Below are 19,598 nucleotides of genomic sequence, written 5' to 3' on the forward strand. Positions count from 1 at the left end.
ATCTGCCGCCATTTATCGGTACAGCAGATGCGCTGAGTTTTTTTTTCTCAACCAGACCAGTTTTGCACACCATAATCATCAGTTGTGTCGTGTATTATGGTTTGTCGTTTCACAATATGTTTTCCTTCCACAAAACACAGTGTCGTCGCGTTTATGAGTTTACAACGGAGACGATCGTCCCCCACCAGTCAAACTGTATATGAAATTAATTCAATGACAGTGGATGATTTGTTGTCGTTTAACTGATGACTGGGGTTTATTTTCGAATTTAAGCTTTTTACATTTGTGTCACTTGTGGTGGTTGTGCTTAGATAAACAAAACAAAAAATCATCTCCGGCGTGGAATCGAAAAATATCGACGCCTCTGCACACAGCCTCTACACAACATCCACAAACTGTCATATGCTATCGTTTCGTGTAATATAAAATCTAAAGTTCTTGATTCCGCTTGATTTTCTCATTACGGACGAGAAGTTGTGCATTGAAATCGAGTTCAGAAATAAAGTTTACAAAAGAAATAATTGCTGGTCGATTGAGTGAAGTTATTTTTGGCGAAATACGCTAGACGTTGTAACCATTTTTCAGTTTAATTCATTTCGTTTTTCGTTTTTCTTTCATCTTTTTTTTACTTCAATTTTTATCACCGAAAATTTATTAGAAGTGGAACGTCATCAACATTCTGTATGGACTGGGTAAGTTGAATGAATTTCATCAATTTGACCCGTAAAAAAACGTCTTATCAAAACCAAAGATTTGTGTTAAAGTGGTGACTTTGGTGGAAAAAAATATTTCGTTGCAATGATGACTAATCACAGTCGAATTTCCGCATAAATTTACATTTCATATTCCGGTTACAAGTGAATGTAGAAAATTGGGCCATACGTTGCCCATAACAATTCGTTTACCCAATCCTAAAACAGAAAATCTGTGTCATTCCCCTCGGTGTCATGCGATGCCTTTAACTCTTCATTTCTATGTAAAAAATAAAAATAAATAAATTTGATTTTCTTATCGAACGAACAGTTCAATGTGTTCCATACGTGTGTAATCATGGGAAAAGCGCTAGAAAAATCATACGATATTGCATCGCACAAAATATTGCGTCATCGGTTTTTGTTGTATACATTGTGTGACTAGACTATATACACACAGTTGAACTTTGAGAGCGAACGTACTCACTTCTATAACAAAATATAAATAGTTAGCCGGTCGACAAACATTTGTAGTGCATTAAAGCGTAAAGTACATAGGATTATTGTGCAAAGCAGTCAATCGACGTAAGGTTGTTAATTGCAATGTAATTTACCAAATCAAACGTTCTGTGTGTGTACAAATTTCAATTGCAATTTATATTGGCTAAACTGGCTTAAAGTGGTAAACAGAAATGTCATTAGGGAACGTCTGTTCGAACAGAAACGGAATGTCCAACACAAACGATTTTTCTTTGGCAAAGCTACATTGTCCCAAAGAAAAATTGTTTGTGTTTCCGTTTGTGTTGGACATTCCGTTTCTGTTCGAACAATCTGACGTTCCCTATTTACCTATAAGTGCATATATGCCATTTTATCAATGAATCCATTCAACCTGACTATGTTTTTCCGTTGGAGTGTTTACATAACTCAGCGCGATGTCCTAATAACAATATTGCAACATTGTAGGACAATTTTATCGCGGTATTTATCATTGATAACTCGTAACCCATCATAATCGGCAAGTCCCACACTCGTAATTAATCGGAAGATTATAACATTTTCAAGGCGATAGTAAATATATCGGACCTCTGTAGGTACAATTCTATTTCTACGTTGAAACGATTCGATGGAGAGTTTGATTCAAGTTTTCTTTTTTTCAATTGGCTCGTCACGGTGTCCCTGCCCGATGAAACTTAAACGAATATTCTGTTCTAATAATGCACCATTAGAGAAGTGTCTTGCTCTGAGTAACCAACTCACAAAGTCGAACATTTTGTGCATGTTCATTAAACACTAATTATCCCCAGTGCTCGACAGTACCTTTTGCAGTTTTAAAACTCGAATCGTTGTACAGTTAATGAGATGATAAGTCAAGGGTACTTCCACTAATGATGTTATCACTCGAAGGCTCTTACGTTCATGTTTCTAAATTACTCAACATGTTAATCATATTTAAATGCAAAAGCCATTACGTTGACCTTGATTAATGAATCCACAAAAAAAATTGCATCGAGTGAATAACAAATTTTTTTTTGGACTGAACAACTAAGCAAGAAGTTAGATTTTACCGAGTTAAGGTCAATAAAATTCAAATTTTAGATAATATTCATGGCAAATATTGACTTTCAGTGGATGACGTCGACCGTCGAGTTAAAATAGAGTTGTGTTTTACTAAAAAAAAAAAACACCAACAAGCACATCCAGTTGTGTGTATAAATTCTCGTGTTTTGGCTTAAAGATTATCGAAGCATACCAAAGTTATCACATGATTGTTATTTGAATTAATTTTAGAAATTATTTACGACTTTCTTTGAATATCTTTACTGTGTCGTTTTGTAACTTTGAGAATTTATCTCTTTCTGTGACAGGACTACATTTTGCTGGTCAATCCCGATATAGCAATTTTAATAACTATAGGTAGCAGATGGGTTTGTTTTGCGCACTATATGTGAAATTACCGATACGAGCGAAGCGAGTTCGACAACACATCATGTGCGCAAAACCATCATTTACGATGTTATGAACAAGATTTTATCAACTGTAATGTCTACTACATATCAGAATTCCCCCGGTCAAATGTTTTCTGCTATTTTGATTCTCAGGTACCTGTCCCTGTACGTTTTTTTTTTTGGTAGCTAGACCACGCCAACTTCAAGAACCAGAAATCTACGTTGACCGAAAGTGATTTGCAAGGACCTTTTAATATCAATGTTATTCCTTTACCAACTCATTTTTCTTTCAATTTACTTCAATTCCGGACTTGAAAAATAAGATTACATCACACAACGGCGAACGTTGTTTTTACTTTTGTCGCACACACAAAGCAAAGCACAAAACTTATAGTCAAATTTGTTATAAAAAAAAAAATCAAATTGAACAGCTTCGCAAGAAAAAACAAATTCTTGCAAGTTCAACAAACAATGAAATGTAAATGTATTCAGATGCTAAAACGCTAAATCGTTTTGCATTTTATATAGCTACCTATCCTACGTTTGAACATGTTGCACTAGAAACACGAACAAAATTAAATTGAAAAGAGTTATACAAGACGTTGGCTGGCGTAAATACTAGTCGCGAAGTTTTGTTTATTTTGTTTAATTAAAATGGTATCAGGCAAACCCAATTTTGGATGAAAATAATTGCAGAAACCGCCTCACTTTGATAACAAGTTTTGCTAATTTTATTGAAGTTAGAAATGGAAGAAATAGATTTATTCCTTTGAGGCTGGACAATAACTCGATCTTGAAGTACAATTCGGGTCTTACTGTTCATTATTTAAAGAACGCAGTTCTTCCTGTCTTCACTAGTAATCTGTCCAGTACGGCAGCTCCTAGCTCTATCACTCCTTGTGGACATAATTTCCCAATTTTTTTTTTTAATCTCAGTTGAGACAATTTATGTCTCAGTCACATATGACATAGATGCACATTCAATCCTAATTTGTAGAAAATGACTGTTACATGCAAGATGTGGGAAATCGAGTACTCGGTCGGATTCGAGAGTCTAACAGAGAGATGACATCTTCAGAAATGAATTCTGACTATTACGGTTAGGTTAACTGGGACAGTTGGGATCAAAAGTCGGTCTATTCCATCTGTCAAAGTGACTTTTTAAACGTCAAACCAAAATTTCTATGCCAAATAGTTACGAAGTTGGTTATTTTTCCTTAATTCTATCAATGTAATAGACGATTTTGTGACTATTTGGCTAAAAATTTTGGTTTGACGTTTAAAACGTCAATTTGACAGATGAAATAGAACGACGTTTGATTCCAACTGTCACAAATATTTGAGAGGGCGGATAGTGCATGGAAATAATATATGATCTTTAGAACTTAGCTAGTGGTCATTTATAAAGTATGTCACGCTAAAAACGTCATTTTTCACAGCCCTTTCCCCCTGTCACACAAAAATTGATGAAATTTGTTAAAAAATTGTATGAACTGTCATGCTAGCCCATAACCCTTACTCCCATACTACGGTGAAGTTTTATCCAAAACGACCAAAATTATGAAGAAAATACAACGCAAGATAGTGGAAATACTTTCGGTTGATACGCTTCGTAGAAGGAAAGTGATCCTAGATCTTTCCCCTGCTTTTTGTGCAAGGTATATCCACTTTTGTACAGGGGAAACATTTTTGGTCGTTTTGTTTTTGGTTAAAACTTCACTGTAATTACTCCCACTCGAAGCATTGGAAGAATTGGGTGGTTGTAAATTTTGAAAGGATTTAATCAAGTGCGCTGTAAACTGATTTCTATTCGCAACTTTTTTCATTGTTTTTATCGTCTAAAGGAAAAGTTTTGTCTCTCCGACAACTATTTTCATTTCTTACAAATTCAAATTTAACGTTTCCTGTAAAGTCTTGCCTCGTTTACGAAACCGCCCGTAAAACACCAGACTCTTTATGAAAATCGATTATTTTTTTTCATGAAAATTGTACGGACAAAAAGAAAACTTTTTCTCTTTATTTAAATATGCGAAAAAAAAGGCTGCTCACAATGATGCAGCCCGTAAAAAAAGAAAAAAGAAAACCATAAAGTTTAGTGTCCGTATGAAAACTTAATAACAGAAAAGTGGAGCCAGTTCATTCATATATCAAAGGGGTTCTTTTTTGTTCTCTCGTTCGTTTTTAGAGAATTAAATATAGAAAAAAAGTTTCTTCGACAAACAATTTCATTTGAATAATGGATTTCTAAGTAGAAAAGGTGGAAAGAGCCCGACAAATTTAACTGGCACCACTATAAATATACAAATGTGTAATGATATACAAAGTTCTCTCTATCTCCTACTCCACATATTTTCCACTTTTCATTTTTTTGTAACCATAACCGATATATTCACAGATAAAAATACGGGCGACTGCTATTACGACACAAAATTTCCATATGTTCAACAACGTTTTTCCTTGCACACATTCGAATGGAATGAGTATGAGTATATGTGATAACAAAATGATCACGAAAAAATTTATTAACCGAATGAACAGTTAGTGTGATCTTGAATATATGCATCAAGGTCAAAATGAATTTAAAAAAAAAAATTGTAAATAAAATAAACAAATAAAACGATGAACCGAAACATTAACGAAAATGATGTGTGTTGGGTAGAACATGGCTATATACCAAACGTTCATTTTCGAATTAGAGACTGGTGAATAATTAAATTAAATTAAATTACGAATATATCGAGAACGAATAATTCGAGTACAATGTTTTCGGATGATAAGGTGACAGAGTTCTGCTTGTTGTTTCGTTTGTCGCGCTGATAAAAAATTCGAGAGGATATGCTTGTACGCTTAATTTAAAATTATCGCAAAATAATTTCAATTTTCTTCGTACCGAATTAGGTCAATTGATTTAGTCATTCAATATATCGGTCCAGCATAAGACCAAAACCGTTTATAATTGTTTCAATGTCAGTTCAAGAGTAATATAATCATAGAATTTCTCTCTATACATCTCTCCATTCTTCTGCACAAATATATCCGCATATTAACAAATCAATTTATCTTTTCTATTTACAGGTCAAATGTTCCCTCATCATAGACGATACACCACAAATTTATTTCAATTTTCGATTAATAGCTTCTTGTGAATGACATTATTTTTTTAAAGTGCGCGCACATTGTCATACACATTTTACATAAATATCACACACAGAACGAGTAAAGTGCTTTCAAGTGCCTCAATTTAAATCAATAAATGTGCTGGAATAAAATAACGCTTTACATTGAAATCGTGTGACGATATTTTAATTTGTCGCGTGTGTTTGAATTAGTTATTCGAACCCAGTGTGGTAGACTAAAAGAAAAAGAGTTCTAAGAACCACACAAAAAAACACTCAAAATCATTTTTTAACAATAATATGGATGCGTCGCTAACGCTTCAATCACCGTCACGTAAGCGTCCACGCGAATTAGCCATGTCATCGTCGATAAACGATAATCACAAATCGGTGCCCACAACCGTCAAATCATCGCCCACAACGAATAAAGCCCACGCAAATGGTTCGACGTCATCGAGTTTAAACGGATTTCCGTCGTCGTCGTCGACGTCGTCATACGTGTCGATTATGGACGATCACAGAAATGGATCGGTTGAAACGGGAAAGCTGAGTCCGACATCCAGTGATCCTGATTATATGGTGAGTTAAATTTTAGTTTATGTTCTGACAACTGTGAAGCGATGCGTTCCAAGGAAGCGATGCGTTCCAAGGAAGCGATGAGTTCCAAGGAAGCGATGAGTTCCAAGGAAGCGATGAGTTCCAAGGAAGCGATGAGTTCCAAGGAAGCGATGAGTTCCAAGGAAGCGATGAGTTCCAAGGAAGCGATGAGTTCCAAGGAAGCGATGAGTTCCAAGGAAGCGATGAGTTCCAAGGAAGCTATGAGCTCCAAGGAAGCTGTGAGCTCCACTGGAGCGGATTCAGCCAGATGTTGTGTAGAAAATCTTCTCTTGTCAAAATTGAGCTTCTAGCCAATAACAATTTGACCTTAACATTTTAAAACATTAGAACGGGGAACGCAGACGGGTGTCTGGTTTCATGCTGAAATTATTGTGGCCATTCAAGCCTAAAGAAACTTTCAACGCAAGACTGCCTGATGTAGTCACAGAGCCCCACACAGCGTCCTATGGAAAATATTGAGAACTAAAGTTTTGCACACTTGCCTTGTCATAACAGGGTTCGTCAATATCAGGCTTGGCATTTGACTGGAACTTTATATAAAATCTTTTGGTCTCTTGCTAGATGTGTAGATCTGTATCTGCGTCTTTCGGTTGAATTATTCACGAACAAATTTCCATTACCACATTCCATATTTTAAAATACGGTTTCTCGCCTCATCATCAATGCCTGGCGATGGTTATTGACAGCCCGTTAGGTTTTCTCGAAGATTTTTGGTCGATCCACGACGGACCCAAGGTGAATGACCACACGAAAACGTTGTACATTTCGTTATACTTCCGAGTTACACTCTCCACTTTACATGGCAATGATATCGATCCAAGTGCTTCAATACACGACGAAAATCATGCATTTCGACCCTGATAGGTATTTTTTTCTGAGTCCAAAGGCTGAACATTTTTTTCCCGTTCATTTTCATGTTAAATGTACAATGTCGTAAACGATTAGAACAGTTATAACAGTGGGTGTAGTGTGTAAATATCGCATGATTTCCATGATGAAATCATCGGTTCTAACGAATTAGCCAACATCACAATTTTTTATGTGTGCGTCGTCGTGTGTTTGGGAACAAAGTACATTCGACGATGATTTTTTTTTCAGTGTTTAAAAGGTCACTGCTCATTATAAATGTATACACACTTCATGAATGAATGCCACGTTTTCCAACGAATTGTTTTCTTTCAGAAGAAAGATTATTTCACCAGAAAATTGTGAAGCATAAAACGAATTTATTGCAAATTGCTCGAGTTTTTCTGCTACACAGTTCCTATCGTTGATGAGACTAATTTGGCCATATATCTTGTTTGTTGGTGGTTAAAACGGAAAACTTTTTGCGCTACCAACATAAAACATTATCTTTCGTACACGTCGCGTATATTGACAAAACATTCGATAACAGTTTTGATTCATAGTTTGTTTAGTCTCGAAAAAAATATGCGGTTAGTCACGAGTCATTAATCTCGCGGCGCAAGACATGATTGTCGTTTGCATCAAACCGTTACTCAAGTTTTTATCTGAGATTCAATGTATTTCGGTTTTTTTAGTGGCGCCTTGGAAGGTTTTTCACTGTTATCCACGCAGGACTGACTTTAACATTACAGCTTTCGTAGCAATATTAGTTGTAACACCCGCAAATTCCGTATGTTTCTCAGAAATATATTTCACACGACAATATGCAGGTACACAATGTGTCACTTCAGTCCGTACTACATCACATTCCAAGAATGTTGGTAACGTCAGAAAACTGCATTCTTATCGAGTGTTAACCACAGTACAGAGAAAAGTTATTTTGAAGAGAGAAAACCCATTCCAGTGTGTGAGAGACAGATACGCTTGAATGGGGTTTCATATTCAGGTCTGTTAATTTGGCACATTTGACCGATTTTGCGGTTAAGCTAGATCTGAAGAATTATAAATAAGATGAATGTGTGGCGCCAACTATAGGAACTGTGCTAAACTCATTTTTAAACCGTTGAAAAACTGAACAAAAAGTCAGGACAAGGGAATGTTGACGTTGAAATGTCGCAGCTATGGGTTCCATAGTAAGCTGTTCAATAAGGCGAGTGTAATTTTTGATTGTGATAAGAAAGAGGACAAAGAATGGTTTTAAATTTAGCTCATAATTGTCATACCTAATTGTAGCAACTTCAGTGACTGTATCTCAGTGTTAGAGTTGTCAGTGTCTCTAATAGCGAGACTAAATTCCAAATTCTTGCTAATAGCGACTGATATTAGCTACTCCTAAATTTCGCTAAATTTTCTTTTTGCTTAGCAGATTTTTCGTCCACTGACAATGTAAAAAAGATGTAAGACGTCCAAGACTACCAAATTCGATCCAATTTCGTAAATTACCCTGTGCAACTGGACCCCACGACGCCACGACTCACATACATTGAATTTGTTCGCCGGCGTTATTTTAACGTCTCAAAAGTTGAAATCTTGTCATTTGTTAAGCCTTGGCAATTAAGACTAATCGGGCACTGACTAAAATTTTACGTGAGAACTAATCTTTAGATCTAAGATTTTGCTTTTGAAATTGAAGAATGTCTAATTGTAATGCACAATAAATCACCTGATAACATTTTTCGAAAATTACTCATCTCGTACGACTTTCGCGTGATTATATAAGAAAACAACTCAATTTCTAAAATTATATTTAAATTCCTTTAGTTCAACGAAAGATAATAATGATGATCGGGCAAAGGCAATGAATATATTCGTACTTACACCAGCACATTTTATTGAGGGCAAATCTATTGTGCTCAAAGACAAAATCGCAACATTTCAGTAAACGACGCAATGATTTTTGTGAATGTAATCACATTGAAAAAAAAAAACGAAGCAACAAGAAACTTTATCAACCCAAACCGGTGCGTTGAGATTATGCCTTGCTTTTTAACCTGCAACGTTTTTTTCTCTTTTCTTTTCAATTTGTTATCGCAAAACGTATAATGTTCTTCATTGCTGTCGTGGTTATATTGTTTAATAAATGAATTATTTCCTGATTTTGACTAATTACATTGTTCATTATCAGAATTGAAATTATTTCTCGTATGCAATCGCTGGTATATTCAAAACTGGAATGCCAGTTATCGATGTGTCTACGTGAACGCGACAGACATGGTAATGTTTAGCCTATAGCGTTGTGCTTTTAAGTGATAATAGGGTCTGATAGGTCTTATGTAGAGGTGAACCGTATGAAGAGGTAACTTCTAGGATATGGTGCCTTTGCTGCATCTTAATGACTCAATCGTCTTTTCGGGTTCTATCGTCGACATTCGATTATCCAGTAAGGTTGGACTTTAGTTGTCTACTTTGTTAACCTTTTAGACGATGCAAGTGGATCTCGATACTAGGTCTACTACTTCTCTTATTACAAAATTTACTTCATTTTCTTTAACTTACTTTTACTAGAACTTTGTATAAGATCAACCTCACTCTAGGTTAACCTCAAAAGTTAACAAGACAACGTCAAACACAAAGATTTCACTTTAATCCTTTCGGGGGGGTATTTTCCAACAAAATAGAAACTGCCTTTCTGAATGACGATACTGATATGTTGAATGAGATAAACTGATTGCTGTTCCGGAATCCTGAGGTCATGTGCTTTACGATGACATTTTTTTTAAACTAAAATCCATCGAGAAAATAGTATGTTACATACCAAGGATCAAAAAGGTGTGTTTTAGACCCAGGTGGTGAAAACGTCCAGGGATGGAGCGACGCGAAGCGGAGCGGAGACTAAGGACGTTTTCACCACCGTGGTCTAAAACACACCTTTTTGATCCGTGGTTTGTATACTATTTTTCTTCCTGGAGTACCAAAGTCACATTCCGAACAAAACATAACAACAAAACTGAACAACATACCGGTGCAAAAGCATTCCATATTAATGCCGAAAGTAATCCGTATGAATGCCTAAAGAAGTCCGTTCCGTGTGCATGTATTCTCACAAATGTCGAAAAATAAGCAATCTGTAGGAATGCCGAAAGACATCCGAATGAATGCGGAAAGCAGTCCGTATGAATGCTGAAAGCAATCCTTATGAATGCATTGTCACAAAACACTAAAAACATTACATTCGAGTACATACAACAACTTGACACATTTGGGAAAGAATAAAGATAGGATCGAAAATGACATAAGCGGGAATGAAAATTGAGAGAAAATAGTAGGGGAGAATGTTGCTCTTTCGGTACTAAATTTGGTGAGTGAATGTGACGGTTTTGGTACTACAGGAAGAAAAAATAAATTATCTTTCCGTTGACATTGGCCTTGTTGCATGGGTGAAGTTAGCGAAATCTTTCAGTGAAATAGTGAATCGTAGTCTATCTGTAGAGTTGACATCGAATAGCGGAAAGGGAACTGATGCCGTAATCCCTCTCCTGCATGTCGTGATTTTGTACTTGTACGTATTGATTCACTTACTCCCCACATACACAGACGCTGAACTATCGATAATTCGAGTCGTAATGATAATGCAATCCGAAATTCGTCGTTGGTTAAATGATCTGATTCATGTGTGGAATTTGCTAAAAATATCAATTTGTCACTTTTCGTTGAACGCAGTTCCTATGTGCTGTTTAATGTGTGTATCTCTTAATTGAGCATTTACATTTTCATTTAAATTCCTTTTCGATCTAGACTTAATTCCGCAGTTTATAGAAATTTCCGTAATGAACTACTTGAAAAATTAATTGCTCCACTCAATGGGAACCATCAGCACATAAGTAGACGATAGAATTAACTCTGTTTCCAATTAAATGGAATCCATCCACCTACGTTGCTGTTTATGAAGTGGGGGATTAAAGTTGAACGGGTCTGCTGCCACTTCATTAAAAAGGATTTAGCTTTTTATGTGCAATTCAAGGAAAAGAAACTAACAAAGAAAACTTCATGGACGTCAGTCAAAAGATATAACATTCCTTCGATTACGAAATAGTTATTTATGTAACAAGAATCGTATAGAGGTATATTATCGTACTAGATGTCAGATTACCAATCCGAGGCAAAGCCGAGGTTGGCAGGACATCGTGTGCGATAATATACTAGCATACCACGGCAGAGTAAAATAAACCAGGCAGGAGCGGTTCATTTTCGAAACGTTAAATAAGGGGCCTAAAACACTGGATGAAAATGAACTCAAATGAACACTGACATAAATTGAATTAATTTTATTCACAAAATATAAGGCGACTAGATTATTCAGGTCCCTAGTCAAATCAGCGCTCCTGCCTGGTTAACTTTACTCTGTCGTGAGCATACGATTCGTGTTGTGAGAAAACCCCTTGCAAATTCTTTATCGCACTAGTGCGATAAGATACGTTCATATATAACATTGCACACAGACGGGATAAGTTACAAATATCTTCACTGAATTGCACAAATTTCTAAAAAAAACATAGCTAACGCCGACCCGTACGAAACACCTATTCGTGTCAAAAGCCTTTAAAATCACTTACATTATCCACTCTTTGCCTTGTTATCATATACAAATAAATTGCCGGAGGCAATATAGACAGCCCCGTACGAAGACAAATTTCATAAATTCCTATTTAAACAGCTATATACCGCTATATTTAACTATATTTCACTATAAATAAACATTTCACAGATAAATATATGCTATTATATAGCTCTATATGCCTGTATATAGCTCAATATAGCTGTATATAGGTATATATAGATGTCCGTATATGGAATCCCTGAAACCCCACACACATAACAAATTATTTCCATGTTAACAGAAACTCTCTAAGTATCATTTTTCCCAAGATATTTCTATTTTACTAAAATCCAATATGGCCGCCGGCAGCCATTTTGTTAAGAGACCGGAAATAGTACCGACGCTTTACATTCGTTAATACCTTTCAAACAAAAAAAAATTCATGAAATTCGGTCAAAATTTACTCGAGATATTGTCAAAATACACCACGTTCACTGTACTTCCGAGTAGCCAGATAAGAGCTCACTTCAAGAGACCTAGCTCACGCTCCGGAGAACATAATTTCATGAACGTTTTTTTCCCTGATTGGTACGAACAATACCTATCTAATAAAGCTAAAACAGACGAAATATGTTCAAATGTGGCCGACCTACAAGCAAAAACTGCTTGCCACCCTGTGCCTGTTTCACACCAAGGGGTCTAACTCACGAGTCGGTCATCCGATTTCCATAAACTTTTTTTTTGTCGATCGGTATTATAAGTACCTTTTATTTGACGTATCACTGACAAGTGTAGTGCTTAAATGTCTGGAGATATCGTCGAAAAACACTTAGGCACTTATTGGGCCCCAGCTCCGGAGAGGTCGATCCGAAATCACCCATCTTCGAACTTAGCCTATCTTTTGACATTACCAAACGAGGAAAAAAAGAATTTTTAAAATAGGATGCGTTTTACTCAAGTTAGAGAACCCACAGACAGACGGACAGACGGACGGACATTTTTTTTTCGCGGATTTGGCATCTCTATACAACCACAATAGGTTTCCCCTTACTCAGGGAGTCCAATTCGACGTGTTACAAACGTATGCGTAAACCTATAAGACCCCAGTACTTCGTACGGGTCTAAAAACAACTTAACCCATGTGGAACCGTCCAACGAGAACGTATAATATATCAAACGATACATTTACTAAATTGCATTCATTTTTGCTGCTCTGTTCTCTGTAGAGCTATAATTAAAATCGAGGTCATTCTTGTCAAATCTCTAAGAAATCACTTTGTTGGCTGTATGGATTTGGGTTCGTTATTTTTTAATACTCTTAGAGTTATTGCAGAAATTTTAACAAGCGAAGCAAAGAATTTTGAACAAGAGAAAGTCCTTCAGTCGAATTACCTTCCCTATATTCTTCCCTGAAGATTGTAATCCACTTTAGCTTGTTGAACTCATTCATAAATTGAAAGGAAATGCAGCAGAATGCTTCTTCGAAACGATTATACTTATATCGATTGATTGATTCGACAGTTCTCCTCTCGCTGTTTGCAAAAATAGACTAGCGAAAACAAAACAAAAAATAAATTTAGAGCCGATCGTACACCGAGACGGTATAAATAATTGTGTGAATGTGTTAGAATGGAGAGAACAATTTTCGGTTGTTGAAACCAATTAGCTAAATTGACAAAACTCGTTTTGAGTATTCACCAAACACGCCACTATTATGGGCGAATAATGTTTAGCTGTTGGAATATTAAATTGAAACGTAACTAATGCGGCACTAGTTAGGTACACGATACGAATATACTTTTGTGCTTATTGTTTTCAATCGGTGATTGAAGAACTCTTTTTCATTCATCATCGGTTAAAATTGTTTCGTTCATACACTCTCCGAGTCAGTCGTAAAAGAGATCGTTCATTGTGATCATCCAGTCAGTCAGTAGGCACCGTTTCGCTGTTGTGAATCAGTTGCGATTTTTTTATTTGTTTCTTCTAATTTTTGCAATTTAATTTTGTTTCCGTGAAATTTCTGCAATGAATCAATTACCGGATAGTGATGTGACCTCGAAACCGGAGGATGATGTCAATTTTGAGAAATTTGTGAGTGACAGAATTTTCCTTTTTCTTTTTTGTAACATTTATGTGGTTACGTAGCTGAATAGCCGGCTGCTTGTTCTTGTACACCAGAAATCAATTAATCTCTGCCACGTCGGAGATAAATATTTGAATTATATTCGCTTAAATGCTGCCGATCCGGTGCCGCTAATTAAGTTCTCTGTTGGAGGCGATGTGTTTGTACTGAACTCTTACGTAACATTACTTAGAACGTCGATATTTAGTGAGAGGTGTGTCGTTTAGTCACGTCATTTCTCTTCTTTTTTTTTTGATGTATTTGTGAAAGACTGTAGCGAATTTATAGTGACGAGATATGAGTGACGACATAACATTTCAAAATACTAGGCGAACTAACACTAACAACGGCCTAGCAAACGATTGAAATCAGTAGAACTGATAATATGCACTATGAACAGAGATATTCGGTCTATGTGTTGTGTATCGGTAGCAAGAATCACAGGGAGTCAGGTCGCAGAAATTGTCCTTGATTTTAATAAGTCACAAGTTTTCAGAAGATGTTGCTCGATGTTGGTGGTCGTTATTGGCAAATGAACGCTTCATTCATCAGACATTTTTTGAAAACAATATTTCTCGGACGAAAAATTTATTACAAATGTGGTTAGGTAGAGCTGATCGGCAGATGCTGTAACAAAAATTATCATAACTGCCTGCGCCTTTGAGTAAATCAATGTTGTGACCGATCAGATCCCTAAAAATCGTCGCTCCTGAGCACTTAAAAAATATTGACTTTACCACCTCGTCTTTCATCCATCCCAGCCTCGATTTGCCCGTTCCTAATTCCGATTCCAGCAATTGCCGCAAATCCACTTAAAGGTGCCGCTTCCGTTAGATCATGACCCTTCGCACTCAAATACTCCAAGACTTTTGAATCGTAACCATTCTCATGTCGTATGGTCATCGGCTGCAATTGATGATGCAACCGTTTCATATCGATCGATGTTTGCAGTGATTGATTGAGATACAAATAATTTAGAATAACTTGTACGACGGACGTCGGGATCATGTACCCACCAGCAGCGCCTAAAATTAACTTAACATCGTTATTATCGTCCAACACAAGAACTGGCGTCATGGACGACAGAGGACTCTTTCCAGGTGTGATAAAATTAGCCGGTGTAGGAATGTTCGTGTTTCCTGGCTTTGGAATTGAAAAGTCGTCCATTTCGTCGTTGAAAATTATTCCGGTGCTCTCTGACATGACCAGGGATCCCATTCTGGAAGACAGAATGAATTTAGCATCCGAACCGGTCGGTTGTTTCCTAAAATTCTTACACGTCGTTAATAGTGGCAGTAATTGAAACAGCATCACCATTCGATGCTAGTATGGAAAAGTGTGCCGTACCGTGATCCTCAACGGAGGTCGCATTTGCCCCGTAATAGCCGATATCGTAAAATGTTGTGTCATTGCTAATCTTGCTACGGACAAATTCTGCATATTCTGGACTAGACATCTCGGCAACTGCAGTTAAAACACCTTCCGACATCTCGTCGCCGAGTTTCGTTCGTTTACCGAATGCAAACTTGAAAGCTTCCACCAAAATGTGATAAAGAATTGGATTCTCGTTTTGGTAATAATCTAGTGTGTGCTCATGGAATCTGTAGCCTTCAAGAATGTTGAAAACGTAAGTCACCAGCGATGACGTTGATGGTGGTGGACAACTGAACAGTCTGTTTCCATTAAAAAGTCTACTTTCGATAGGTTTTCCCCATTTCGGCTGGTACAGCCGCAGATCTTCCATAGTCACAATGCCACCAGCGTCTTGAATTTCGTTGACTAAATTCTGGCCCAAGGAACCATCGCCGTAAATGGCATCGGAGCCTTCTGCGGCAATGATCTTTAAAGTGTTAGCCAACTTGTGATTGTGCATGATGTCTCCGGTTTTGTAAAATTCTCCGGTCAGTGGATCAGTGAACGTTTTACTAAAATCAAAGATGTTTTCTAAATCAACCGAAAATTTAAGACACCTTTAACATACTTGAAGAGCGGCAGCGATTTAAATAGATCACTCCGTCCCGTAAGTGTTCTGTCGAGAAAACTAGTGACTGCAAATCCATTCTCTGCAATTTCCGCTGCCATCAGCACAATTTCCTTCCACTCCATTTTACCGTACCTGCTATGCAGTGCATAAAGTCCTTTAAGGGCTGCAGGTACAGCAATTGACGGTCCATACTGATGGCTTGGTGCATCGTCGAACATATCACGAGTAGCAGCGAGCGGTGCAACTTCTCTAGCATTTAAGGTTTCGATGATTCCAGTCTCTTTAATGAAAACTTGCGCAATTATTCCACCGCCTAGGCCACTACTTTGTGGAGTTGTAACGCCTTCACATAAAGCAACACCAACAGCACTATCAACAGCTGATCCACCTTTCAGCAAAATATTCATTCCCAAGTCAATACATTCGTCTGTACCGCCGGCAACAGCCGCCCGTGGCGATGTTGGCCGTAGTCCGAAATAAAGACCGACTCCTAGTCCAGCAATGACGATGGCAGCAATGATTGCCACTACGGCAATGAAAGTGGCTCGCTTCATGGTTAATCGAAGTTTGGAACAGAACTATCTGTGTCTGTTACCTTACGATTCTGTCGAGTTATCATTTAATGGAGACTGTTCGCACGATAAGATGAGGCTTATCTGTTAAGATGCTATTTCCACTTCAAGTTATCTGCCCCGAAAGTATCAAAATTTTGCCGTCATATCTCATGATTAAGATAGTTTTACCCTGGCAATGGTTAACCGAATTGATTTACGTATTGCGCCTCAAAGTAATCGAGAAAAATTTATCTTCTTCCAGACAATATGCAAACCTGCACCGTTTTGTGGAGACCTGGACGCAATCAACGAACGTGATCACTGTGACTACACATCAAGGATAACGTACCAAATGGCCAAAGGCGGCAACACAAATCGACGAATTCGCGTTTATGCCGACGGTATCTACGATCTGTTTCATCAAGGACACGCAAGGCAACTGATGCAGGCTAAAAATGTTTTCCCAAATGTGTACTTAATCGTGGGTGTGTGCAGTGACAAACTAACGCATAGCAAGAAAGGGCGAACGGTCATGAATGATATGGAGCGGTATGAAGCAGTGCGACATTGTCGATATGTTGACGAGGTTTGTTGATGGAAATTTTTCTCTTGTGTCGAATTCAAAATGACGCGCATGACCAACAGATTGTGCCAGAAGCTCCGTGGGAAATATCCGACGAATTTTTGGAAAAACATAAAATTGACTTTGTGGCCCACGATGAAATCCCATATGCCAATGATGACAGCAATGATCTGTACGCACACATAAAGGCTCGCGGCATGTTCGTTGCTACTGAAAGAACCGAAGGTAAGATACGAGGATTCAATTACTACATTGAGTGCTTGACAGAAACTCATTGCAGAACACTTGCTCTAACATGCAATTTCTTATCGCATTACAGGCGTCTCCACATCAGACATTGTTGCTCGGATCGTCAAAGATTACGATTTGTACGTTCGCCGAAATCTCGCCCGCGGTTACACTGCCAAAGATTTAAACGTTAGTTTCCTGAAGGAGAAGAAGTTCCGATTCCAAAACAAAATGGACGAACTGAAGGACAAAGGCAAACGAGTCATCACCGAAGTGAAGGGCAATCTGATCACCAAATGGGAAGAGCAGTCGCGTGACTTCATCGAAACATTTTTGCTGCTGTTCGGACGGGAACGTTTAACGAACATTTGGGACAAGTCTAAGGGACGTTTGATGCAAGCCCTAAGTCCACCGGGCAGTCCAGCCGGTGGCTCACCGAGCGGATCGATCAATGGCGACGATGATGTGTACGAGGACGATGACGACGATGATGATGATGATTCATATGCCGATGCGTTATACGATTCGCCGCCGTCAAAGAGATCTGTAAAAATTACGATGGAACCGGATTTGGGTGCTGTGAATGGCGGAAAAGATAAATTGCGTTCATGTTAGTTATGTTGTCTGTTATTGCCACATGAAAAATGGAAGAAAGAAAGTTGTGTGAACGAGAGGTGTTGATGCGCGCGTGTTTGTTCGTTGTACGACCAGGGGCTTATTAGAATTGATTTTTGTTTTCGTTTTGGAAATTTTTAATTTTTTTTTTAGTTTCGGTTTGCTGAACAATTTCTCCACAAAATTTGTTGGTCGTTAGTTCGGCTGTTAGTCTAGAAAATAAACCTTTTTTTTACATGTTCGAGTGTATGAGAAAATGAAAGAAAAAGAATGGGAAAATCCCAATTTTGTTAAGAAATAAAAACGGAGAAAAAAACTAATTTATAGTGTTACGAGATGTGTAGCGAAGCATTATACCTATTGCAAATTCAAAAAGCATCAAAAGCATAACAAATAACAAAACAAAAACATTGAAAAGAAAGAAGAGAAAACTCTACGTAAAATTTATCCAATTATTTATTCCAATCTTCACTGTACTTTATTATGGTAAAATTATAAAGTGAGAAAATGTTTCCAAAATTGTTTTCTTTCGATACAGCCACCCACAAATAAATTAATCCCGGATTTTCACCGCGTTAAAATAGTTTGAGAGCTAGAGGTAGTAAGGGTGCCACCAAACTACTCACTATTCAAACTCATTACTTTACTTCAGTTAAAGTCAATCGAATTTGTGTCTAAGTTTCCATTACCTACTCAAACACTGCGTAGTAGGGTAGATCAATTTTCCAATTTTTTTAGTCGTAGCTAAACCCGAATACAAAAGTCCCTTATTCCCTTTCGGGTGGGTCAGGTCGCTTGACTGACTCATTTTCTCAATCAAGTTTTGCATAATCCTTTTTATTTTATCCAAAACAAATTTTCAGAATGGATAAAGCGAATTATGTCTCACATTTTCAAACGATCGATGCTATTGTCTGCTATAAAAAGCGTTGGAAAGATTTCTTGAACAAAAATGAAACTTGTGTAGATTATGGCCCTCGCTCCGCTCTGGTCGCAAAGTTCACACTCGTTTCATTTTTTTTTTCATACAAACAACTACCACGAAAACACTCAAAAAATTCTTCTCTGAATAACTCCTAGATTATATGGGTAACTCCAGGGTTAGTTGCGTTACAAATTTCTATGTTGTCTATGTTTTGCGTTAACAAATCAGTCTATAAATTTTCTAATACTCAGGAGACCCAGTGCTTTCATGTCAACAAGAATTGGAATTGTTAGCCTTGTGTGATCGAAGAGGTCTTCGGTTAGTTTGTGACTTTTCGAAATATTTTCACCAAATGTAAACTGATTTCTGTAAACTTTTTTTTTCCCTGAAAGCTATGGTCAAGACACAATATCTAAGCCCAATATGAGGTCGGTAGCCTTAAAATGTGGGAGATATGTTCGGTGGTCATTAATAGCCAAAAATATTTTTTTTATTTTTTTTTCGAAATTGGTGGCTGTTGCCCCACAGAAAATGTTGCTTTGGCTCAAAACTCAAAACCGTTTATAAAAATGGTTACTAAATTTTTCGAAATAACATCGACGAGTCAAAATTCGAGGATGACACTTATCACCACTGGGAAGCTGATTTCACCTCCTTCACTCACCAAACTAACCTGATCGAGCCAAAGTTATTTTTCTTGTGAAGACATATACTTTAGCTTTCAGGTTTTGTATGAAAAAATATAATTTTGTGTCATTTGGAGCAATTA

At 37.3% G+C, this 19,598-nt stretch overlaps 2 protein-coding genes across 6 annotated transcripts; one reads left to right on the forward strand and one right to left on the reverse strand.

Annotated features, from left to right (window-relative positions):
* Positions 1-184: 184 nt before the first annotated feature.
* On the forward strand, positions 185-18,416 carry LOC119084181 (choline-phosphate cytidylyltransferase B-like). 5 transcript variants are annotated; one of them, XM_037194042.1, is made up of 5 exons: positions 185-692; positions 5,717-6,336; positions 16,741-17,064; positions 17,124-17,286; positions 17,381-18,416. In XM_037194042.1, exons 2-5 carry the CDS (start codon positions 6,058-6,060, stop codon positions 17,902-17,904), a joined length of 1,290 nt encoding a protein of 429 aa, XP_037049937.1. In that variant the 5' UTR covers positions 185-692; positions 5,717-6,057; the 3' UTR covers positions 17,905-18,416. The 5 variants fall into 5 exon arrangements, with proteins under 5 accessions (XP_037049937.1, XP_037049939.1, XP_037049938.1 ...); XM_037194044.1 differs by lacking the exon at positions 185-692 and adding an exon at positions 1,266-1,282; XM_037194043.1 differs by lacking the exon at positions 185-692 and adding an exon at positions 1,359-1,374.
* Positions 14,520-16,745, reverse strand: LOC119084180 (scoloptoxin SSD14-like). Its single transcript, XM_037194041.1, has 3 exons — positions 15,922-16,745; positions 15,218-15,865; positions 14,520-15,159 (listed from the first exon to the last, which is right to left on the reverse strand). Exons 1-3 carry the CDS (start codon positions 16,476-16,478, stop codon positions 14,658-14,660), a joined length of 1,707 nt encoding a protein of 568 aa, XP_037049936.1. The 5' UTR covers positions 16,479-16,745; the 3' UTR covers positions 14,520-14,657.
* Positions 18,417-19,598: the final 1,182 nt, after the last annotated feature.

Source organism: Bradysia coprophila, unplaced genomic scaffold (assembly GCF_014529535.1).
Source record: "Bradysia coprophila strain Holo2 unplaced genomic scaffold, BU_Bcop_v1 contig_732, whole genome shotgun sequence".
NCBI classification, from domain to species: Eukaryota; Metazoa; Arthropoda; class Insecta; order Diptera; family Sciaridae; genus Bradysia; species Bradysia coprophila.